The sequence below is a fragment of the Dasypus novemcinctus genome, chromosome 9, assembly GCF_030445035.2.
Source record: "Dasypus novemcinctus isolate mDasNov1 chromosome 9, mDasNov1.1.hap2, whole genome shotgun sequence".
NCBI lineage: Eukaryota > Metazoa > Chordata > Mammalia > Cingulata > Dasypodidae > Dasypus > Dasypus novemcinctus.
In genome coordinates, this window is record NC_080681.1 from 68,147,594 (window position 1) to 68,174,172 (window position 26,579).

Below are 26,579 nucleotides of genomic sequence, written 5' to 3' on the forward strand. Positions count from 1 at the left end.
GCCAGCCAAATGCCACCCCTTCTATGAAACCTTCTCTGACCCTCTCCCCTGGGTGGAGTTGCTCAACCCTTACTTTGGATTACCACTATATCTTAAAGCTGTTGAACTTATCAGAGTGTCATATTTGCTTGTTCATGGATCTGTGTTCTGTACCACTTCCCATTTTCAATGGAATACTTCCAGACAGAGGCTGCTTCCACCTCATCTTTGCATTCTGTTGCCTGACTCAGAGTAAGCACTCAATAAATGTTTGTTAATGATTATCAAGAAATTTGTTGGATATAGAAAAGGGAATCAAAATGACCCAGAAAGAGGAGGCTGGAAGGGCTAATATATGCCATAACCTTACCCTAACTCAACCAAGCCTCTAATGGTAAAGTATTAATGACACACAACCCAAATATCCTTCACAAATGGATGTTAAATCCATCTGAATTTCCAGAGGATTTATTTTAGCTCAGAGAGCAATTTAAAGGAGCCAAGTATGAGGGACTTAATTATCACTGAGCCCCACAAAAATCCCAAATTCCTCCAGAGGGATTTAAACTCTGAATTGCTGAAAAAGAATTTCACAACATGCAATAGTGTATCCTTAGACAGAGTCAAAGTTATTAGATACTCAGTCCATCAATCACCATTTTCTTTACTGTTCAAGCTGCCAACAAGTAGATAAAGTAACTCATAAACACACCAATCATTCAGCAAAAGGCAATTTTATTGTTGTCACAATAGGCCCATAACACTTAAAGAAGCCATGTGTTAGAAAAATTAACTAAGGGTCTCCTGTGGACTGAGGGATATTAATAATCACCCTTTTGTGGGTGAGCTATTTTAACAGAATGAGATTTTATATTTTACATTTCTAAACATTCAGTGAATTGTTTTATAAGCATTTTAGGACAAAACTTTGATAAACAATTACATTAGGGATATTATAATAAAGGATTATGCTGTAGGTGCCTTAATTTTACTGTTTACAGGCATATTTACTTAATTTGGCTCATTCCAGACTAAAACCCAATCTTTGCCATACTCGTAAAAACTCCACCCCCTTAAAAAATCCTGAGACATTTTAACTACAAAAAAGTTTAACTTTTACATTTACATGGAAAATATATTTACCAATGATCCAAAAAGAGTGTTATGACTTTTACTCCCTGTTTTGAGGAAAAAAATCCCTCCTACCAAAAAATACCCAAGAAGATCAAAGGAAATATTAAAGATATTGCATATGAAATGGCATTTTCTTTTCTCTGAAAGAAACCATGGAGCCAATCTGCGGTCTTAGGGAATACTACTACTTTTAAACACCATTTAATAAAGTTCTCCTCTATGGCTGTCACTACTCACAAATTATAACAACAGACATGTCTTCTAAATAGTAGACCATTTTCTCAGCAGGAGGGCCAAATCAGTGAGGTGTGATAACACGGTTGGTATAGTAAAATCTTCAGGCCACTGCTGTGCAAATGAAAACTACATTCAACTCACACTGGAAAACACATGTACATGTATCAAGTTACTGATTTGTGATGTATGTGGCAGTTACAGAGTTTAAAAAGAAAGTGCCAAGTTAAAATTTTTAAAGTCTATCTTACTCTTAGCAAAAGTGATAGGCTCCAAACTGTAACTTACAATTAAGGGATGAGTGCTCTTAAAACATGAATCTTTTCCATCCCAAATGATTTGTGACCAAATTCTTTAAAAACCAAACTTCCATATTATAACTCAATTAGTATGATATTTGACAAAAATGTACAGTAGGGTTTGGAAGAGAGGACATCAGGACTGGGAGTATGAGGAGTTAAATTTTCTGACAGTTCTGCAGCTAAACAACTGTCTCACTCTGTTCCTGATACTCAAATTATCAATAAAGCAGAGTTGAACTATAAAGTCATTCCAACTCTAAAATTCTGGACCTCTATAATCCTAAATATTGTTCAAAGTGAAGCTAAGAAAGTCGCTGTTTTACAGCAGATGCTCAGGTTCTCCTAGGAAATAAGACCACCTTCTAATGGCAGGCCAGAAGAATCCTAACTTCCACAGGTAGAGCGAAAATATCTGGGGAAGCAGACGTGGTTCAACTAATAGAGCATCTGCCTACCAAATGAGAGGGTCCAGGGTTCGATACCCAGGGCCTCCTGACCCGTGTGGTGAGCTGGCCCATGTGCAGTGCCATGAGCATGGAGTGCCCTGCCACACAGGGGCGCCCCTGTGTGGGGTGCCCCACGCACAAGGAGTGCACCCTGCAAGGAGAGCCGCCCCGTGTGAAAAAAGTGCAGTCTGCCCAGGAGTGGTGCTGCACACATGGAGAGCTGATGCAGCAAGATGACGCAACAAAAAAGACACACAGTTTCCCAGTGCTGCTGAGGGTGCAAGCGGTGGACAAAGAAGGACACACAGTGAGCAGACAACGGTGGTGGTGGTGGTGGTGGGCAGATAAATAAATAAATCTTAAAAAAAAAAAGAGAAATATCTGTGGGCTGGCAGTGGGGCAGGCAGATTTCAGCTATCTCTGGCACTGCAATGCTTAGTGGTTTAAAACAACAAATACTCATTTATTTGTTTATAATTCTGGGGTTGGTGATTTGAACTGGTCTCTGCTAGGCAGCTCTTCTGCTCTATGTCACGGCAGTTAGGCTCTCACATACATCTATAGTGAGATGGTCTGGGGGTTTCTATCCCAGGGGACCTTTGTCTAACGTCTAGAGCTCAGCTGGGATGGCTGGGCCTCCCTCCTTCCACGCAGTGTCTTCACACGGCATCTCATCCTCCAGGGGGCCATTCCAGGCTTGTTCACAAGGTGGCAGTGCTCCAAAAGGTAAGAGCCGGAAGCTATAAGATCCCTAGACATCAAGACTTGGAAGTCACACAATGCCACTTTCACCACTATTGGTCACAACAAGTCAATGGGCTGGCTCAGGTTCAAGTAATCTGGGAAGAGCAGAATAGTAGAGATGGCAGGACTCATACCAACGAAGGCAGCTCTCCACTGTTCTCGCCACAGTGGGGCAGTGAGTGAACCCAAGGATGCAGAACTTGAAATGCATTTTCCCTATTGTGGCGTGTGCTGTTATGTTGATATCTTAATGTGTTTTGTAAATCTGTATTTTTTGGAAACAATTATGGAAGTAAAATGCAAAGATGATTTAAGATAAGCTGTAAACTTGCCAATCTTTCCCACCTCCCCAGACCAAGAACTTTTCCCTTCTTCGATGCAAATGATATTCAGCATTACCTCATTGATGACAAGAAACAAAAGATTAAGAAGTTACTTAATATCAATATCTCCTAAGAACATCAGATCCTGAGGCAGACTGTAGTCAATAAATACCATATTTCCTTTATTCTAAGATGAAATTTTTTTCTCATTTTAAGTTTTATAATTTAGATGCATCTCATAGTCATGTGTACATTTAATGCACTGCTTTCCCACAATGTAGCACAATAAAAGATTATTACTTTGGAAGAAATACAGTATTTGTCAAATTGATGTAGTTTTACTTGAACAGGTAATTGTTCTCGTTCAGAAAACTTGAGGGGCTAAAGCAGAACAAGGGAGATGAACAACTGTAAAAGGAACTTGTCAATCAGACTTGAAAGCACAGTTTTTAACAAAATACTTGCTAATCGTATTCAACAACACATTAAACGAATTATACACCATGACCAAGTGGGATTTATTCCAGGTATGCAAGGATGGTTCAACATAAGAAAATCAATCAATGTAATACACCATATAAACAGATTGAGAGAAAAAAACCACATGATTATATCTATAGATGCAGAAAAGGCATTTGACAAAATACAGCACCCCTTCCTGATAAAAACACTCCAAAAGATCGGAATACAAGGAAACTTTTTGAACATGATAAAGAGTATATATGAAAAACCTAAAGCCAACATTGTTTACAATGGCGAAATCCTGAAATCCTTCCCTCTAAAATCAGGAACAAGACAAGGATGCCCATTGTCTCCGCTCCTATTTAACATTGTCTTGGAAGTACTGGCTCGAGCACTGAGACAAGAACCAGATATAAAAGGCATTCAAATTGGAAGGGAAGAAGTCAAAATTTCATTATTTGCAGATGACATGATCCTATATATAGAAAACCCTGAGAGATCTACAACAAAGCTCCTAGAACTCATAAATGAGTTTAGCAAAGTCGCAGGTTATAAGATCAATGCGCAAAAATCAGTAGCATTTCTATACACCAATAATGAGCAAGATCAGGAGGAAATCAAGAAACAAATACCATTCACAATAGTAAATAAAAAAATCAAATACTTAGGAATAAATTTAACTAAAGAGGTAAAAAACTTATACATCGAGAACTATACAAGATTGTTCAAGGAAATCAAAGAAGACCTAAATAAATGGAAGAATATTCCCTGTTCATGGATAGGAAGACGGAATATTATTAAGATGTCTATCCTACCAAAACTGATCTACACATTCAATGCAATCCCAATAAAAATCAACACAGCCTTCTTTAAGGAACTAGAAAAACTAACTATGAAATTTATTTGGAATAAAAAGAGGCCCCGAATAGCCAAAGACATATTAAAAAAGAAAAACGAAATAGGAGGAATCACACTTCCTGACTTCAAAACATACTACAAAGCTACAGTAGTGAAAACAGCATGGTACTGGCATAAGGAGAGACACACAGACCAATGGAATCGAATTGAAAGTTCAGATATAGAACCTCATGTATATAGCCATATAATGTTCGATAAAGCCACCAAACCCTCTCAACTGGGAGAGAATGGCCTATTCAACAAATGGTGCCTGGAGAACTGGATAGCCATATGTAGAAGAATGAAAGAGGATTACCATCTCACACCTTATACAAAGATCAACTCAAGATGGATCAAAGACCTAAATATAAGAGCCAAGACCATAAAAACCTTAGAAAGCAGTGTAGGGAAACATCTACAGGACCTTGTAATAGGAAATGGCTTCATGAATATCACACCAAAAGCACGAGCAGCAAAAGAACAAATAGATAAATGGGACTACCTCAAAATTAAAGCCTTCTGCACCTCAAAGGAGTTTGTCAAGAAAGTAAAAAGGGAACCCACACAATGGGAGAAAATATTTGGCAACCATATATCTGATAAGAGACTTATAACTTGCATATATAAAGAACTCATATATCTCGAAAACAAAAAGATAAACAACCCATTTAAAAAATGGGAAAAAGATTTAAACAGAAACTTCTCCAAAGAAGAAATACAAATGGCTAAAAAGCACATGAAAAAATGCTCCAAATCCCTAGCTATCAGGGAAATGCAAATCAAAACTACAATGAGATACCATCTTACTCCCATAAGATTGGCAGCCATGAAAAAAACAGTAGAATACAAATGCTGGAGAGGATGTGAAGAAAGGGGAACACTCATCCATTGCTGGTGGGAATGCAGAAGGATCCAACCATTCTGGAGGACAGTTTGGCAGTTTCTCAAAAAATTATCCATAGATTTGCCATATGACCCAGCAATACCACTGCTGGGTATATACCCATCAGATCTGAAAACAAGGACACAAACCGATATATGTACACCAATGTTCATAGCAGCATTGTTCACCATCGCCAAAAGTTGGAATCAATCCAAAAGTCCATCAACAGATGAGTGGATCAATAAAATGTGGTATATACACACAATGGAATACTACTCAGCTGTAAGAACCAATACACTACAATCGCACGTGATAACATGGATGAACCTTGAGAATCTTATGTTGAGTGAAGCAACCCAGGCATTGAAGGACAAATACTATATGACCTCAATGATATGAAATAAGTTAACTGCCTCAGAGAGCTAGAGTCTGGAAAAGTGGCTTACTGGAAATCGGGGGGTGGAGGAAGGATGTGAGTTAATGTCTGTAGGGGTGGAATCTGTGATGAGCTGGGGGTAAGTATGAGCACAAAGAAGGGACAAAATGGGGGCAAGGGGTTACCTTCGGGTGGGGTTTTCTGGGTTTGAGGGGGGCTGGGGATGGGAAGAGGGGTAATATGGTCCAAGAAATAGGTGGGAGGGAGGGGCAACACACAAACATGGGAGAGTGCCAGAAGTTCGTTGAGAACTAAATGTTGAGTAAAACGTATCAAAGTATAAGTAGGAGGGTTACCTGGTTAGGACGCTCAGGGGGTATGGTCTGATGCGGGACGGACTCCGGAGGGAATAGCTGAAGGCTCATTTTGCCAAGGTGGGTTCTACCATTGGGTGGGGTGGACCCATATCCTGGGGAAGACTAATGCCGTCGAATAGAGAGAACTGTATCTCTCGTGAGAAAGGACGGCTCCCAGGGCATTAGATTGGCAGGCGTTGTGGGCCCTAGGGGGAGGGGAAAATGGACGTGCAATGGATGGAACAAAGGTAAATAAGGGGGCAAAAGAGGAGTTATGTGAGAGTACACGAGGATGAATATAAAACAGCTAATATTACACCAAAAACATATAGGGGACGACAGACTAATAATGAAAACCATAAGACAAAACATAGGATAACTAAAAAATTTAGAAAACTGTACAACCTAAAGTATGGACCACATAGTAAGCACAAATGTTACCTTGTTTGAAAACTATAGTTTCGGAATCTGTACATCAGTTTCAGGAAATATGATATGAATAAGTTAAAAGATTATTGCTGTGGAAGGGAAAAGGTTTTATGGTGGATCCGGGGAAATACTGTATATTGTATATATGAATTTTGGTGATCTAAGACTCTTCTGAAGCTGACATTATGTTGGGATTCACTTTACGGGAAGTTTTGGATCACAGAGTGGTTCAACAATGGCAGGGGAGGAATACTGATATGGGATGTTATTGACAAGATATATATGGTTGACAGGGAGTTATACAGGGCATATGCCCAGGGTATATGGTAATGTCTATATATACTCATAGTGGAAACAATTAAAAACAACAGCTGGGGGGGTACTGGGCTCCTGGCCGGGGGGTCACTGTTGTGGGCCCTGGGAGAGCAGCGGCAATCCTCCAGGTGCAACGGCAAGAACCAGGAAGGAAGGAGGGCCCAACAGTGGGCCCTTGATACTAATGGCTACACTTTTGAGCCTATGCACCTGCAATAAGAACAAGGCCTAGAGTAGCATTGTGCCTGGGGGTTTCCTCCTGACAGCCTGCATGTTACTCAAATGTGGCCACTCTCACAGCCAAACTCAGCGTGTAGATGTGATGCATTCCCCCCAGTGTGGGACACGACACCCGGGGATGAGCCTCCCTGGCACCGAGGGATCACTACCACATACCAGCTGAAGAAGCAACTATAGAATGACCTTGAATTAAAGATTCAATGCGGAACAGCAGAATATACCTGTCTACATATAATAACATGACTTCGGGAAGCGGTTTGACCTAATGTAAGGGGGAAATGGAAAGGAGAAATGAGATTATAAGGCTGTGAGTCTCTAAAAAAGAGTCTGGAGGTTGTCAGAAGGAATACCCCTCTGTACAACTGAACAGAGTCCAAGAGACAGATAAGGTAGATACAACCCCAGGTACTGGTTCTTTTGAGGGATAAAGAGACCCACGGGTTCTATGGTCATGGCAGAAGGGGTTCACTGCCATGACAGATGGCCCTTCTTTGGAGCTGGTGTTTCTGCGTGATGGAAATGGACTCAGAGGGGATCTCTTTTCACAAGACTTGCATGCTACTTTATTGGAATTGTAGTTGGTGCTGGGTTTAAGATATATGTAGGGGATTTGAATCTCTGGACTGATAATATGACACCCAGGCCCAGAGCCTCAACAGACTTCAGCTCCTACACTTTGACTTATTGGACTTACTCCACTCAGCTAACATGGAGTTGAAGAAGGTCAACCACCACAACATGGAGCCTAGAGTGTCTACAACTAGAAGCAGGAAGAGTGCATCCAGTACCCATGTGGAATCTAAGCCCTCACTTGACATAGGTGTGCAATGGACACAACCAATCCAATGTCCACAGAGAAAATGTGGAATGGGTGTGGGAACGGTAGCCATGGGGGCTGCTGGGTGTGGGGAACGGGAGGAAGAGATGAGATGTGGAGGCGTTTTCGGGACGTAGAGTTGTCCTGGATAGTGCTTCACGGACAATTACGGGACACTGTAGATCCCCCCAGGGCCCACTGGATGGAATGTGAGAGAGTCTGGGCTATGATGTGGACCATTGACTATGGGGTACAGTGATGCTCAGAGATGAACTTACCAGGTGCAATGGATGTATAACGATGATGGGAGAGAGTGTTGCTGTGGGGGGAGTGGGGGGTGGGGGCGGTGGGGTTGAATGGGACCTCATATATATTTTTTAATGTAATTTAAAAAAAAAAAAATAAATATTTAAAAAAAAAAAAAAAAGAAAGCACAGTTTTTAAGAACTGGATATTCTACTCTGCTCACTAATAAAATAGAATTTACTACACAGGTTTTCTGAGAATGCCAGAATATAGTTAGACCTTAATTAGTCCATACAAAACTGCTACTTAAGGAATAAAGAAATAGTCTATATATTCTAAACTCAATTTATTCCTCTATTCTAATATCCTTGGGGTAACATGTGAAGATGTGTATCCAGAAAAACCTCTCCAAGAGAAAGAAAATGTTCAGTATCTATTATTTTGGAATACTGAAATATTCTCAGGCAATAAATTACAGACAACATACATGAGTATTAAATCAACAACAGATACAGTGGCTCTTTTGGTTACACAGGAAAAAATAACATCAGTGTGTTTGTGTAATCACACATGTGTGTGTGATTTAATGCAATGGAATATGAAAACTATGCTAAAACCCAAACTCAGGGACTGCAAACTTGCACACTACTTACAGGTACTTAAAATATGACACAAAAATCAAACAGCTAATAAAACAGCTAATATAAAAATTGCTGTGAATATATAACAATATTTTGCATTTCAAGATACTCAAAAGCTTTTTCTTTTCAAGCTCAGAAAAGAAACTGTTTTATATTTACTTAAAATGGAGTTCCCTTACCAGGTCTGATTTAACAAAAACTTAATACTTATCAATATGAATATTATTTTTCATAGTGAAGTATAGATTTATTTTAAAGGAAATGGGATAATATTTGTATTATATTTTATAAGTCTCTATAATTCCATCTGGTCTTCATTTAAGTAAAATTTGCTTGGCTTGCATAGTATTTTAGCTTATAGTCACATTCTTTAAGATCAGAAATGCCCAAATCTGGAAATTCAGAGGTACTATTCGTTAAAATTCTTTCAGTGTGATTCATAAACTGTTTGCAAACTCTGCTTTGATTTAAAAAAAAAAAACCCACTAAGGTAACAAGATGTTTTGTATAAAAATATATGACTTAAGCTGAAACGATAAAAGGAGCTTGGCTTTGGGGGATTACACACCAAAGCAAACCATTCTCCTCATGAAAGAGCTGTGCAGAGTTCATTTGAAGGGGAATAGTAAAATAAGACACTTAATCAAATGTAAAATAGCTTTCTAACCTGCTTATTTTAAAAAGTTTTCAGTGGTTTAAATTACTGCAGTCCTACATTTATATTGTCAAAATAGTAATAGGTAAGCAATAGCATGCAACATAGTGAGGGGTTAAATGAGTTCACTTCAGAACCTCATTTACATGGCTACAGCTTCAGGACAGGTATTCTTCACTTCAGTTTTTAGATGGATGAATTTTACCACAGATTCCAAATGGGAGACTCCTTCCACCTTGATTCTTCTTGCTAATGTACCTGTCCTACACACCTTCTGTTTAATAAGAACGACTTAAATTGGTACTGAAACAGACAGTGAAAAAAACCCTGCAGATTTTGAAACTTGGAGAGAAATGACAAGATTCTGAATCTGACATTCCCAGGCCTTTTTACTATTAAGTATAACCAAAATCTCCAATCTATCCTAGGAATCAACCAATCTCATTTACAATGGGATGGTAACAAGAGTATAAAAATAAAATCAATGCCCTAGTCTAATTGTTTTCCTGTTGCAAAGAGATAAATTCATCTTCTGGCTCTGGAAACAACACAAGTACAGGAACTTGGACTTTCAGTTATTAACTTTACTTTCCAAATCAGATAACAACATCTAGCCTCTACAAAACAAAACATAATAATCAAGTCTTAGTTTCTAGTTAAAAAAAAATAAAAAACTCAAGATGTTGAGGTTTTAAGAAATTTGTCAGATGGGAATACATTCAGAGAAGGTGAATGAATTTTCTTAAACTATCAATATCTTGAAAAAGAGGGTTATAAATATAAAAATTTTTCCCCTAATTAAAAAAAGCTGGATGGCTGCCTGGCTTTTGCCTAAATATCTCTTAGGTTGGGACACTTACTATCCCATCGCAGTTCATTCCACTTTTAATCAGCTGCTATTTAGAAAGTTCTTCCTTACACTGATGTGAAATCTTTCATTGAGCTGCTTGGGAGCACCTGAATCATTCCTGTCTTTCTTCCACAAGAAGACAACCTTACATGTTTGCAGAAATCATCATTCTCCCTTCCAGTTGTCCTTTTCCCCAGTCTATTCAATTCTTCTTCAAATGAGGGGGTTTCAACAATGTTCTTCTCAATCATGTTCATACCCAGAAATGAATAGGATATTCTGGCTACAGTTTGATTAGAGAAGCACTCCAGACAGAGATAAGAACAAGCACAAAAGCCTCCTCATGTGGGAACAAGACTAACTGGAGATACTGAATGAGGTGGATGGAACATTGAGAATGGAGAGTGTTCGAGGTCTGCAATGATAACCAGGTCATAAGGCTGTGGCTCCATTCTGATCCACTGAGCAAGCTGCCTATGTGTGGAAGACACCGTCTCTCCCCCTCAAGAATGAGCCATGCTGGTGGGGGTGCTCAAGTCTGTTCCTCAGACCCCCTCTGTTGGGAGAGCTTCTCAATAAATGCATTTTCTGTTTGTGGTCAATCAGTCTCCGTGTCCCAGTGAACACCGTTTTTCTCCAACAGAGAAGAAGGTATATTTTTAAGTGACTAAATGTTATGTTCAACACACTCTATGGGTATACTAGAGATACAAAAGAAAAATAAAATGGGTTGTTCTCAAGGAGCTCAAGATCTGGTGGGTGAGATAGACAACTCCCTTCTATAGATGAATACTGAGGGTACATAGTGGTAGAACCAGAAAAAGGACCCAAATAATATGAATTTGCAGTCAGTTGGCTATTTAAACCCCAACTGGACTAAAGGCTAGTATTATGTCCTTGGAGAAGTTACCTAACTTACCTGCATCTTAGCTTCCTCACCTGTAAAATAAGGATAATCCTACTGCCTCTTCTACAGGGTGGTTGTGAGGATTAAGTGAGATGATATATATTGATTACATGTTAAGAACAATGCCTGAATCTTATTTTTTTTTTAAGTTTGATGGTGAAAACAAATATCTAATTATCTAGAACTAAAGTCATATGTTTCTCAGAATGCAGGTAAGATACCAAAGACACACAGATGAAGGGGGTTAATGATCTCCTTTAATAAAAATGTTTAATAATTAATAGTAATAGAACAGTATATGACAGGCATTGAGCAAAGTGCTTTATATTCATTGTCTTAATCTACATAACAGTTCTAAAAGGATGAAATTGCTACCACCACTATTTTACAAACAATGAAGCAGACTTAACTTAGAAAGTTGAAGTTACTTGTCCAAGGCCCCACATTAGTAAACTGAAGAGCTGGGATGCTGCTGCCAAAGAATCAGCATCAGTACTCTGCTACATTGCCTCTCACTTTGATAGAACACAGCATCTGTAGTCTAAGACCTATCTATGGCAATGACACTCACAGACAGGAAAATGCATAGGGTAAGCATCCTGGAGAATAATCCAAGTCTGTCAATATTCAAAGATAAAAGATTTATTTCCTAAGGTTTTCTTTCTCTTCTCTAGGATTTCCAATGTTATTAATAAAGTAGCGCCAATGAATGACACTAGAGAGCTCTATTTACTTCTTCAGAGATTATTGGTGCAACTTGTATCAGCAGGCAAACACTCTGAGAAGGAGACACTGAGGGATTTGGGGAGAAGCTTAAGGAAGGGGGTGCCAGCATCAGAAAAGGACACAGTCCTTGCTCTTTCATTTGGAGAATAGATAAGTCTTCTCAGCCTCATGATGTCAAATAAATTGAAACAAGATGAAAAAAGAAAAAAGAAAGAAGGATAGCTTGATGGATGGAAGGAAATAAAAAAAAAATACAAATTAATATATAATGCACCATATTTGGTTTCCTGGCTTAAATAAAACATATTAAAAATCCTATATTAATTAAATTTAGGAATACTAGAGTTCTCCTTTTTTCTACTTTTCAAAACTGTCCCTACTTTAATTGTCTCTATTATGAATTTTCATTGGCTGACTCCCTATATTAGACTACAAATTTTTTTTAACTTATTTCTTTCCCCTTCCCCTCCCCGCCCGCGCCCCCCCCCCCCCCCCCCCCCCGGTTGTCTGTTCTCTGTGTCTATCTGTTGTGTGTTCTTCTTTGTCTGCTTCTGTTGTCATCAGCGGCATGGGAATCTGTGTTTCTTTTTGTTGCATCATCTTGTTGTGTCAGCTCTCCATGTGTGTGGCCCCATTCCTGGGCAGGCTGAACTTTCTGTCATGCTGGGCGGCTCTCCTTATGGGGAGCACTCCTTGTGCATGGGGCTCCCCTACGTGGGGGACACCCATGCGTGGCATGGCACTCCTTGGGCACATCAGCACTGCACATGGGCCAGCTCCACATGGGTCAAGGAGGCCCGGGGTTTGAACTGCAGACCTCCCATGTGGTAGACGGACACCCTAACTACTGGGCCAAGTTCACTTCCCTACAAATATTAAAGTCCGTAGAACTGACTTGAGCAAACAGGTGAGCTCGTCAAGGACAGTTACCTTACTCAATTTTGTATCCTCAGCATTAAGGAAAGGACAGCCTTTGAACAACCACAGAACCAATCACAAAAGAGCCACATTCACCAAAGGCGAAGCTGGAGCATATCAGAAGATTAAAACAACAGCAGTAGAAGTTAGTCATTTGGGATTGGGCCCAGGTGTGCTTGTAAACCCTCCCAAGTGACTGAGATTCATCATTATCTTGGCATTTTAAAAGGTCGGTTTAGATGGCCTGCTGCAGATACAATGGGATGCTAGGTGAGATCTCCCTCTGGGATCTCAGAAACCATCTGTCTTGGCTCTAGAGAAACTATTTATAGCAGAGAGGACTGATGTGCTGTCAATACCAGGTCCCAAAGGTTTAATTCTTCTGAAGATGGCAAAATATCTGTTGGACACAGAACAAAGATACACGGAAACCCTAATTGGGAGAGTTGGAGCAGATGCTCAAGAAGGGGCACCAAAACTCACAATACACTCTTTCGGATGCATCATATAATCAGATCTGTAAAGGCAAGCACAAAGGTCCTTTTGATAGGGGCTTCGACATTCTCCACAATTTCCTTTCACGTGCTCTCAACTCTGCTTGCTATAACTTCCTGCTGGCTACAGGCAGAGTACCAAGCAGAGACCTGATCGTAATCTCAGATAAGGTGATCCTAGAGTCCCAAAATTTGGGGGACTAACAAAAGAGAAAAAAGATCTTCACTGTGGTAAACAATGGCTTTATTTGTCAAAGCACTTTCCACCCCACTGCTCCTCAGCTCCACTACAAGTCAGGCATGCCTATGGATTACTCAGGAGTCTCACAGCTTTTGATGAGGTACCTGAGGTTATGAAATAAAAGCTTTGTCCCATCTCTCATTTTTAAGTGGTGCTTATCCTTCCAAGGACAATGGGATTTACAGTCTCAAAAGGCAGAACTATATATTATGACTCTCAAGACACTCTTAAAGAACTTTTTTTTTGGCTGCCTCATGGTAACAGAAGAAGCAGAGCATAGTATTTAGCAAAGAGCCTCCGAGCCAGGGTGCTGGGGGTGATACAGCACACTGGAAGCCCGCTGGGGGGCAGCCAGAAGCACAGGTAAATACAATATTAAACACCTAAGGGCTTCGTGCTCAGGAATTCTAATCAACCCACCAAGCAAAACCATATTAAAAACAAACAAAAAAGCAAAACAAAAACACCCCACCAAAACCCTCGCCCCAAACAGCGAGTAAAGTCATTCAGCTAGGCTAGACATGCCGATTAAATGCTTTTCTTTCTTGGGGAAATCTAGTTCTTTCTTATTTTAAACACTATAAAGATACCTCTATTTACAGAATATAAATCAAAGGTTACTTTTTCTTTAAGAAAGATTGGATGACAGAATTTCCTTAAAAAGCAATTTCCCTGACTTGTTTCAAATGTAGCTTTATTTATAAAAATTCAATTTATTTGATATTCAGGAAGACCTGTTTGGGAAAATGTGGAAAGGTAATTTAGGAAATAAATTATCCTGAATTCAGGAGAAAAGTTTTAACAATACTTTAATCAGGTTGAGGAAGAGAAAATCCTATAATCAATAAATCCGAGGCTACTCAGGTTCAGGTGGTTGACTGGTGAGGTCGTCTGGAATCTCTAGATGAGGCTGGATATGAGGAGAAAGGCAGCCTGTGACTGGCCAATGTGGAAAAGGCATTAAGTCCCAGGTTTCTGGAGCATATGCTGCTCTTGTCTTTCCCAGGGCTCTGGGGACTGATATTTATTACAGAAAAACAGAATGTGACCCACCGAACCCACAACATTACTAAGGCAGAAACGTTATATTCCTGCCAAAAAAGGAAAAATAGTTTTATTGACCGTGTATTTTACTTCCGTTTTATCTGTAAGTCTGCATATGCAATTTATTCTTTACTAAATTAAATGGGAAAAAATTTTCCAAAGATTCATTTAGAAACATCATATTCATTAGTAAGAGTGATTGTCTCTGGGGAGAGGCACTGGAGGGTGAGATGGTGGGGCTAGGGCACAAAGGTAGGAGGGAGATTTATTTTTCATTTTATATTCTTCTCTATCAATTTAATTTTGTATAATGGGCATGTACTACCTATTGAAATGTATATGAATTAATTACTTTGATCATTTTGAATAAATTAAAATCCAGGAAAAGTTTTACATTTTAATAGCATTGTTGACTAGTAATAAGCAAAAAGTTCTAAACTAACTGAATAATCAAAGCTCAACAATCCAGTCAAAAACTAACATTGTAGGACAATTTCTAAAATAATTATGCATATACGTGAACATGGTAAGAAAACAAAATCCTAAATTGTTGGGCTGGAATAACTGGCTGACCTTTTTTTTAAGCATTCTTTAAATAATGATAATGAAGCAATGGTAATAATAATAATAGTTAATACGCAACCTTACTATGTGTCAGGTACTGTCTTAAATTCTGTTATAATATTTCTAAATGTTGCTATGAGTTGTTGATCTAATAAGCATTCATCAAAAAATAACCAATATCCTAGATGAAGAAAATCCTGGTGAAATTAAACATCTGAGAAAAACTTGAAAGCTGGTTAGCATATGGATGGACATATATTTATGCTTTCTCCATACTATGAAAAAGCCAAGTCTTTATAGAAATGACACAGGATCATAATGAGGCTCAACAACTAACTCTCCGAGAGTGGATATATTTCTAGAAACTTACCAGGGGTGTGTCTTTTCCTCCCACAATGCTGAGACCAAGGCCTGAATGACCCTTGGATATTTCTATAATCATTTCCTGGCCAGGGACAATGGGACAGGTTGCAGGGTCCACAGACAGAGGAGGCTGGAAATCACCTGGAAAAAGATTGAACAAAGAAGACTGACAAGCATGCCTGTTGAGGTGATACAGCTTTTGCCCTCCATAATCTGGGGAATGCAGAGTTTGCAGGTGTATCATTTTACTCTTTTCCTACAAGTGCCATAAAGGGAAAAGCTGGGCTATTAGAGCCCAGCCACCAAGGGATGAAATGTAACATTCCTATCGCACTTTTGAGCTTAAAACAATAACTACTCAATCCCCACCCCAAACCATCCATCTTGGACCTAAATACATTTTAGTTAAACATGGGAAATTTTAAATCTCAAAATAAAACCTGGTATAGAAAAATTTAAGATATAATTAGGTACATACAAGGTATATGTTATAATGAGAATAAAGGCTGATATGTCAGAGAAGAGTCTGAATTATAGAATACAAATTAAGAAACAATGTTACTTTCAAATGAGCATATCATATGATTAAGATGGATAGAGGATTTAATCAATAAATTAAGATATACCTGCAAAAAACAATTACCTAAAAATCATCCCAAATGTATCACATAGAGAGTAAAAATGAATGTATTATAAACATAACACTCAGTTGTATTTATAATTGTGTTTATAATTGCTGGGTCCATAAGTGAAAAGCTCGTTAAAAGAGTTGTTATTATTTTATAAAGTTTCTTTTTTTAAAGTCATTTTTCAGACTGAGGTTTAAAAAAAAAATTAGAGAAAAAAATGTTTAGAGACAGGAAAGATATTTAAGAATACCCATTTATCCAGAATAAACTCTACATATATGCATTTTCTAGACTACTGAAAAACCAGAACATTAAAAATGTTAAATCTTAAACGAACTATAGCCTCCAGAGAATGTCTTTTCTTGATAACTTTGACTATCACAAAGATTGATTCTTATATTGTGATGTAATTTAATAAAGGGCTGCTAGTAGCAGGCCCCATCTGCTGGTCAGCTGCATGAATGCACAGGGACCAAGGTAAGATCCACTTGCTCCTTAACCACATGGAAAGCGGGCACCTGTACACTGCGGCCCACGCGCCAAGAAGCGTTTTTAAATTCTTAAAACGTTGAAAAAAAAATCAAAAGAAGAACCGTATTCTATGACATAAAAAATTATTTGAAATCCAAATTTGTTTCCATAAATAAAGTTGTATTGGAGCACAGCTATACTCATTTGTTTACAAGGAGTCTCTGGCTGCTTTCACATTCTATCGGCAGAATTGAGTAACTTCGACAGGGACTGTATAGACTGCAAGTCTAAAAGATTTACTATCTGGCTCTTCATTGAAAAAAATTTGCCAACTCCTGGTATAAAACGAAAGGAAACAGGCTCTAGGTCACCCTACAGGGGGTTCTGCTCTAAGCACCCGCCATCACGGACTTTGTGACATAAGACATAGGTTTTAGTGCAGGCATGGATTTGAGCCCCCACTTGGGAAATTAATAGGTAGGTGAAACTGGGGCTGGCTCCACATCAGAAAAAGGCATGTAACCACTATTCAATAGGCTGTTAGAGGAATTAAAGGGACATGTGTGTGAGGTACCCAGCCCAGGGTCTGGCATTTGTGAACGCTCATGATTTTGCTGTCCCTGACAACATGGAATTTATTAAGCCAATGGTTTCCTAACCAAGAGTGGAAAATTTAGTGACACAACCTCAGTAACAGTGAACAGGGCCCTATTAAAAGAAGAAAATTAAACTGTAAACATAATTTGTCTCCAGATCTTTTTGCAGTATATGTATTTCGCACATTTCCCATTAATTTATAATAAAAACAATGTTCAATAGTAGCACAATTTCACAGATGCTTAAAAGACTTTATTCTCCTTTTGTAAATGACTAGTATAGTCTTTTGGGTGAGAAAACAGAGAAAACGACTGTAAGAGATACTGAAGACGGCATTTCTTTCCTTCTTTCACTTTCCCTCATCTTAGCCATTCCTGAGTCAGTCTTTTTATGTATTTCTCTCAAAGATTCCAGCTCAAAGTCTGGCTCATAACTGCCCTCAATAAATGTTTGGTAAATGGATACGACAAAAAAAAAAAACGTCTACAGAATAAATTGTACAATGACTCATTTCTGCTATACAGATATAAATATATGATATATATTATAAAACTCAATTGGTCTACATTTGGGGTCAGTAAATATTTTAGTACAAGGCTAGATAGTAAGTATTTTGGACTTTGCAAGCCATACAGTCTCTGTTGCAACTACCTGGCTCTGCCATTACAGTGTGAAACCAGTCATGGGCAATATATAAATGGAGGAGTGTTCCAATAAAACTTTATTTATGGACACTGACATATGCCAGATTTGGCCCCATGGACCATAGTTTGCTGGCCTCATTCATCAAGTATTTTAGTAAAAATCCAGTGCTTTAAAATAATACCTGCTTGCTAAACTGTTTATGAGTTAATATTTATGAAGAAATTATATAAAAAGACAGATAACATAAAAGTTTCAGGCCTGCTAAATTAATGCACAGTTATGCTTTGTCATTGGTGAGCATGGTGTTTTAAACAGTGCATTATTTAACTGATTTATGCTGAATAAAAGCAAAGTGAAAATTCCCATTATTCATTTGGAAGTTTTATTTTCAACACTAGTCAGCATAATTCAAGCCAGGGAGTGTAAGAGAGAAAGTGAATACCAATTTCTTTAAGCGAATTCTTCAAATAGCTTATATTGACATAAGTAAAATTTTAGTCCAATCTGATAATACTTATAGGGGATAATACTCACAAACTAAATACAATCTACTTGAGAGATCAGAGAAGAATAATTTGTAAGCCTTACATTCAAACAACATTTACCAATGCTTTTATATTCAATAACCAATAGGCAAGGAGCATTATCCCAATGGTGAGATGAGAAAAATGGCATGGGAAGGAAATGACCTGCTCAAGCTGCAGAGCTAAAGAAGTGGAGCATAATGCAAATCTTGGCCTCTGGACTCCTGGTTCAGTGCTCTTTTCAGTACATCATGATCCCTTCCTTCTTCCTCTAAGGATTGAGGCACCAACTCTGCTTAGAGAAAGAACCATACCATGGCCGGTAAAATCTGCTTCTTTTGAATTGTATGATGTAGGTAGTGCTAAAGGTATCTCTTGTGAGCTGAAGGAGACTTTCATCATATGTTTTTGCTGTTTCATCTGGCTGGCAGCCTACAAAAGGAAGAAAAATTAGATGAATGTCAAGGAGGAGAAAGGTAACAAGAAAAGACTTTAAAACTAGTATATTGTTATCAACACAACAGCATACTCCAATATTGTTTTTTGAGAATACAGGGAGGGGGAGGTGGTAGGAGGAAGTTAAGATGATTTCTGCCCCATTCCCCATGCTTCCCATTTAACCCTATACCTAAAAATGCTTCGGTGAAGGATGGGTCAGGGAAGGAAGGAAAAAGAAAAGGCTGAAGATGCTCTATCATTGTGGTTTGTAGATGAAGCTGGAGGTGTAAAGAGGAATAATAATTTTTACAATTTCTAATTATTCTAATGAGATCAACATGACGTCCACATATCTGTGCTGTGCCCATTGAAAAACAATCTATGATGCAGATGTTCTGAGCACACAATACCATCCATCTCTTCTGGACAGAGTCACAATAGAAGAATATGGATCAGGTAGGCTAACTGAGCCACCTGCAGGGCATGAAGGGAAAGCAATAAATACCTACTCTCAAAGTCTACCATTTGCCAGAAACATCAATAGCATTCAATTCATCTAAAAGAACTGCACCTTATTCACTATTGTTTCTCAGCGCCTGGAATATAGTAGAGTCTCAATAAATGTTTGATGAATGAATGAATGAGTGAGCACATGAATAAATATAGAAGAGCAAAACTGAAGACATGAGAAACTCAGAATAGGAAATGAACTTTGCAATTTGGTGAAAGTATAGGGTACTTTGCTGGGTGAGCTTTGAAAATTAACTTGTAATTCTGGAATTTTGCTGAGAATACACTGATGAGTAAAAGTACTAAAAAAAAAAACAAAACAAAAACTAAGAAAAACCAAAAGGATTCCATGCTTGCTTTACAGGCAGTTAAGAAATGCAGGAAGTGACCTGACCTGCCTTCTGGATCTGTAGTTAGCCAGGGAACCCATCCCCAGCTGGAAGATTCCGGTAGAGGCAGTGAAGCACCAGGCTGTCCCTGGAGTCTAGAAATAGGACCAAGGTAACTGCTCCAGAACCATAAATACCTCGAGAGTTGGCCAGTGGAAGACTGTGCCTCAATATAAGGAATTGTGCATAATGTAACAATCAAAATACAATACCACCCATATATATTTGTATTGTGCTTTCTAGTTTTCAAGATACCTTATATCCATGAGAACCCTGGGAGTTAGACAATATTAATCTCTTTTGTGCATAAAGAACACAAGACACAAATGTCAAGTGACCAATCTAAAATAACACAGCTAATTAGAGGAAGAGATAGGATTAAAAGAATGCTACAAGTTTGAGGTGTTTGGCAAACAGCTGCTAGGCAGTGATTCTGTGGATGTTCATTTCTTTTTTCTGTAGTTTTTCCATTACCATTAACACTGACTGTATTTTACTTAAATAGACTTAATCAAATACATATTTATCAGTGATTTTAAAATGAGAGAGGTGGAAAAAAAATTAAGGGTACCCCACAGAAAGCTAACAATCGAACAACCTAGCTACCTGAGTACTTTAAGAATCGTATTTCCTGACTTCCTAGAAACCAGGTGTGTCCATAAGACTAAGCCCTGGCCAATGGGATGTAAATAGAAACAAATTGTACAATTTTCCCAGAAGGACACTGCCTTCCCCTTCTCCTGGGCTGGAATGCAGATGTGATGATAATAATTGGAGCAGCTATCATACACCAAAAGATAGATGCCATGTTTTGAGGATGTTAATCAGATAAGAAGTGCTTAGGTCCATGATACCATGGAGACACCATACCATCCCCAAATGATTTTTATCATTGATGACCCATACTGTGATATGAGAAACTTCTTATAGTAACTGAGACTCTATGTTAGTTAGACAGCATGTATGCCCAACTTTTGTTTTGTGTCATCTTATCACTGCTGGGGCCCCCATCCCAGAACAAAGAGATTGGCATCTAGAGGTATGAGCCTGGCTAGTTTTGTTTATTTATTTATTTTAAAATTGAGACTTTACTTAATTCCAGGGTGACTGTACATCTAAGAGATTCACAGAGGGACTTCTGGGAGCTATAAAACATCTGTGGTTATATCAAAATTATGTTTATTAGTGTTTTTCTGGGAAAAGGATCTATACTTCATCAATCTGGTCATCATATTAAGGAAAAATATATCCCTTCTCAAAAGAAGGTATGAATTACTGAGATTTGCCTCCACTAATTTGCTGTGTGACTATGGCGAGTCACTTAACCTCTTTATACTTAAGCGGACTCATCTGTAAATTGGTGGTACGATGTCTATACATTGCAGGGTTGCTGTGAAAATTAAACAAACAAAAAAACATATAAATAAGTCCATCACTGTGCCAAGAACAACTTAGGAGCTCAGTTAATGACATATAAAAATGATTTTATTTCCTATTATAATGAATTAGTAAATGACCAGTTAGGTTCTGATTGAAAAACTTCAGAGACAGAAAATTCCATTTCCTTGGGGAATTTCTTCCCATTTTGGAATAGCTCAAATGGCTGGTTGGGAATGTCTTTATAATGAGTTGATACCACCTCAATGAAGATATGCCCACTGATTTCTGGACCGTTTCTCTTCTGCAGCTACAGAAAAAGGTTATAATCACTGTCCCAATGGAGAATGCTTTAGATATTTGACTGCTCTTTCTTCAGCAGAGAAAAGAAAGGTCAGATGATTTTTAGGATTTATTCCTAAAAATAAAATTATACAGTTATAAAATTTTAGAGAGGTTCTATATTTGCACTGAGATAGAAGGTAGTATATAAAGTTTTTACATATTAATAGCATTTGCAGCTATTTTACATAAAGCAAAATCTGGTTTCAAATTTTTAAAAATAGTTTATAAATTTTTAGTTGAACAGAATTTTGTCATTTTTAAACTTCTTTATATATCTTTATTGTTTTCATTTATTTATTTTTTTTGTATATAATTTTGGAGAACATTTAAAGGCATTTTCTTTGGCAATGTTTTAAATCTATATTTCCTGCAAGCTTTAGTAATTATAATTTCTTACACATAAAAATAATGTACATTTTAGAGTATATATAAAATGAACAAGAGATGAAAATCATAATATTAAAAAAAACAAACTCAACAACTCCAAAAATATGAAAAATCTGATAGCCAAAAATTTAGTTTTTAAGAGAAGTAAAATATAAAATGCAAGGAATATGTTATTATACTTACATTTTTGTAGAAACTACAAAATACTCCCATTTAAAACTACAAATACTCCCATTTAAAATTTCTACTTATGGGAACCGGATGTGGCTCAACTGATAGAGCTTCCACTGCTATGCATAAGGACTGCCGTGCCATGCAGGGGTTCCCCCTGTGTAGGGGTGCCCCAGGCACAAGGGAGTGCCCCCTGCAAGAACAACCCCACACAAGAGCACAGCCTGCCCAGGAGTGGTGCCGCACACATGGAGAGCTGACGCAGCAAGATGATGCGACAAAAAAAGAGACACAGATTCCCGGTGCCATCTGATGAGAATGTAAGTGGACACAGAAGAACATACAGCAAATGGACACAGAAAGCAGACAATTGGGGAGGGGGGGAGAAAGAGAAATCTTAAAAAAAAAATTACTACTTATGACAATAACACTTGGCACTCTCAGAATTTAAGTACAAGGGTGTTTTCAGGGACTTCACTTTTAAATACCTGCCCAGATTATCAGTACAGGAAATGAACAGAGGATATTTCACACACTTTGAACATGACAGGTGATACAATTATGGATTAACTTCACAAGATACAACATGATCTCCTGCAAGGTAATAAAGGATTTGATTTCATTGCAACCACTTCTTTTGAACCTAAAGTGCAAGTCACGTACATTGTCAGCTGGGTTCTCCGATGCCTTCTGCTGATCTGCCACTTCACTTTGGTCAACTATCTGGGAGATGTCTTCCTGAAATGCAAAAAATGCAACCAGTTATCAGCATTGTAGAGTCAAGTGCACCTTCCAACATCAGCAGTTAAGCACCATCTAATAAGGCTTTGGTTTACTATACAAATGACTAAAATACGAGGCTTAAAAGATTGAGCCTGCACTCAATCCCTAATCTTTTTTACACGTAAATATTCAAGGGAAGTTACCATCTGATTGTTCCTTTAAGCTGTGAATTCTGCATTTGGGCTTGGACAAGGCAGGGAACAGGGACAGAAGGATGGCTGACAGGAGAAAGGATGGTTTACTCTGGCCCTTGGTAAATGTCTGAGAGATACCCAGGCAGTGAGGTCTGGTATACAGATGGTATGCTGTGTAGGTAGGTACACTGATCTGAAGTTTAGAAGAGAGGCATGATTTGCACAGGGAAGTGTTAGGAATTTGTGGCACTAGCTCTTTGACTTAACAGTTTTGCAACCCTGAGCAGGTTACCTAATCTCTCCGAGCTTCAGATTCCTCATCTATAAAATAGAAAAAAATACAAGTTTCTGTACTATAGAAATGTTGAAAGAATTAAATGAAGCAATACACGAAAAGCACTTAGCAGTATACCTGGCCAAAAACAAATACTTAATAAAGATGTTAATTAAGCTATGATAGTTCCATGTTCCCAATTCTTGTATAGGGCTCCACTTGTCAAAGCAAAGACTGGACAGGACACTTTCTCTTTTGGAGAACGGTGGAGTAGTTACACATTCTTTATTTGAAACTCATTCTGCTTTTTTTTCTGCGAATATTGACACACCCTTTCTTTAACAGTCTCCCATCAGATTTGCTACAATATAATAGACAATGGCCAGGTTATGCCCAGCCAATCGTTATTAATAAATGAGGTTACAACCTTATCCTGTCTCATAAATTCCCTACTGGTTTACAACCTGGGTGACTTAAGCCAGTGTGTAACACCCTGAGACTGCAGCCTATGTCCCAGGATGGTTGTGGGATGGTTGTGACTATCTTTAGCCACCTACTTTCTAACTATTCATAATGTAAAATTAACTCAAAAGTTACATCCCACAAGAGTTTCCTGGAGGTGCCCCTCCCATAGCGTGACCATGCTATCTTATGACTATTTTTGCAACATTATATCACAACTTTTTGCAGGTGTGTCTTCCATATACTAACACTAACAGGATGGACTTATACAAGACCAATCATACGTTTAGGGGGTTGGTGCTTTGAGCTACTCCCCCAACTCTGGGCGGGGAGGGAGGCTGCAGATTGAGTTCAGCTGCTTAGATGCTGGCTCAATCCATTATGCCTATGTAATGAGAGTCCATATAAACTCAGGACACTTGATTCCATGACTGAGAAAATATCTCTCTATACAAGGAGGATGACATGTTCTGACTCTACATGGAGAGAACACAGAAGCTTGGATTTAAGATGCTCCCAGAGGGAGCAGACATGGCTCAAGTGGTTGAGTACATGCTTCTCACATGGGAGGTCCTGGGTTCAGTTCCCAGTGCCTCCTAAAAACAAACAAACAAAAAAATCAAACAAGAAGCAAACAAATGGAAAAACCAACCCAGAGGAGTGGATGTGGCTCAGTGGTGAGTGCCGGTTTCCTACATACGAGGTCCAGGGTTCAATCCCTGGCCTGGAACCTCAAAAAAAAAAAAAAAAAAAAAGACCTTAGCCTATGCATCACTTCTTGTGGCTTCTTATTTGTATCCTTTTACTTTAATAAAACTATAATTGTAAGTATAACACTTTCAGTAAGCTCTGAGTTGTTCTAGTGAATTATTGAATTTGAGGGAGGTGGTGGGTAATGCCAAATTTGTAGCCAGGTGCTCAAAAATGAGGGGGGCTCTGGAGGCCCCTGAACTTCCAACTGGTGGCTGAAGGGCAATCCTGTAGTCTACCTGTGGAGTCTAGCCTAGCTCCCTGTCAGAAGTGAATTGTGTTGCTACAGTATTTGTAGTTGCTGATTAGATTTTTTTAAACTTTACAGGGACAAAGGAGGAGACTTCTCTAGCTAGACTTAAAAATATTACATAGAAGAACTGCCAATTTAGTTTAATTCTTCCTCATCATTTGCACTTGCAATGGAAAGTAAAAGCACTTGAGTAGGAGCCAGAAAAATTGGGTCCACTACTTATTAGCAGTATAGCCTTCCCCCCCTTTTTTTTTTAAACAGTGGTAAGAACGCAGTGACCACTACCTGAACAAGGCATTGTGGGCAAAATTTAATTCAATATGTATTGTACATGAGGATGATGATAATAGTAGTGAAAACTTATTGGGCACATCTGATGTGCCAGTTACTGAGTGAGGTCCGGTGCACATTTTTACAAGTTGATCTGCATGTCTGACCTATGCAGTTCAGTACTATTATCATCCCCATTTTATAACCAAGGCATCTGAGGAAGAGAGGCTAAATTAGCTGCTGAGTCACACCTTAACTGAGACACATCTTGCTCTAGAGCCCTTTCTCTTAACCGAGAAGTAAACCATGAGGGAAAGCACAGCATCAGGGCTGCTGGCCTCCTTCTCCCAAGAATAAGCACAATTGTTTTAGGAGTAAGCCTCAGACAGAGCTCCTGACTAATCTGTCTCCCTCATTTTCTCTCATGGCCCCATTTCCCCAGAGGCTATGACATCACTGCTTGAGATCAAATGGCTTTTCTGCTGGCCTGTTTTCCTTCCTCATTGTGTTTTCTAATATTTTCTAGTAGTATATGTCTCTGGTCTTATCCAAATTCGATTTCCTTGAGAAGTATACAACAGTCATCTCAAAGGGGGCTTCAGACATCTATGCTTTCTGAAAGGGATTTGGAATGTTAGGATACAGCTTCTCACAAAGTCATTGCCAGCAGCAGAAGGGAAACTGTTAGCAAAGCCTTAATGAGCATTAAAAAAACAAAAAGAAATGATTCCGTTTTTAGATTCCACATCATGTCAGAACAAGTCATGCCTGCGTAACTTGAGCCTTGGAGAGAAAAAAAAAATCACTGCAATGACCTGGGGTCAATATTTTCCTTTTCATTTTGTGTTTGACCTCAATAATCTCCCAGCTAGTGCACCAAAGGAACTATTAATATTAGTGTCTTCAAAGCTGAGGTTTTGGGACATTTGGGGGCATTTGCACAGGGGACCCCTAAGCAAGAAGACTGAGGAAGCAATATGGCAAGATATTTCATTCCATAAAACAGACTGACAGCACTGTCTGCTTTATGTCATAAATATACTCAGCAGTGCTATGAGCTCCTCAAAGAGAATGCTTTGTGGGCTGGGCAAACTACTCTGATCAAGAGAATGAGCTTTTACGAGGTGGATATAAAACTCTTTTTCTCTTTCTCTCCTTCTCTCTTCTTTCCTTCCTTTCTTCCTTTCCTTCTCCCCCCTTCCTTTTCTCTCTTTCTCTCTCTCTTTCCTGCCCTCCCTCTGTCTTTCTCTCTCTTTTTTACAAGCTTCTGACATTCAAGGAAATATCTGTCATAATACTTAGCTGGATACAAGCTTAAGGAACAGATACCTCAGAGTCTAAATTCCAGAGATAACACATTAAAATATTAAAACGCCCAGATTACAACAAAAGATTACAAAACAGATAAAGAAACAGGAAATGAAGGTCCATGAAATGGAACAGGACAAAGCATTAGAAAACATCAACAAGGAAGAACAGACCTGGGACATACCAGACAAGGACTTTGAAAAGAAATCAGTAATACTTATTACTTAGGATTATTTACTTAAAGTTGGATTCAAATCTGGCTGTGACATTTATTAC

The 26,579-nt window shown here is 38.5% G+C and overlaps 1 protein-coding gene across 11 annotated transcripts in view; it reads right to left on the reverse strand.

Moving 5' to 3' along the window:
• Positions 1–26,579, reverse strand: part of PATJ (PATJ crumbs cell polarity complex component) — a 435,722-nt gene that overhangs the window by 50,800 nt on the left and 358,343 nt on the right. For all 11 annotated transcript variants that reach the window (XM_071217421.1, XM_071217419.1, XM_012519032.3 and 8 more), the window contains 3 exons: positions 22,733–22,807; positions 18,767–18,884; positions 15,594–15,727 (listed from right to left, as the gene is read on the reverse strand). In XM_071217421.1, the coding sequence (XP_071073522.1) occupies positions 15,594–15,727; positions 18,767–18,884; positions 22,733–22,807 (327 nt within the window). The remainder of the gene's footprint in view (positions 1–15,593; positions 15,728–18,766; positions 18,885–22,732; positions 22,808–26,579) is intronic.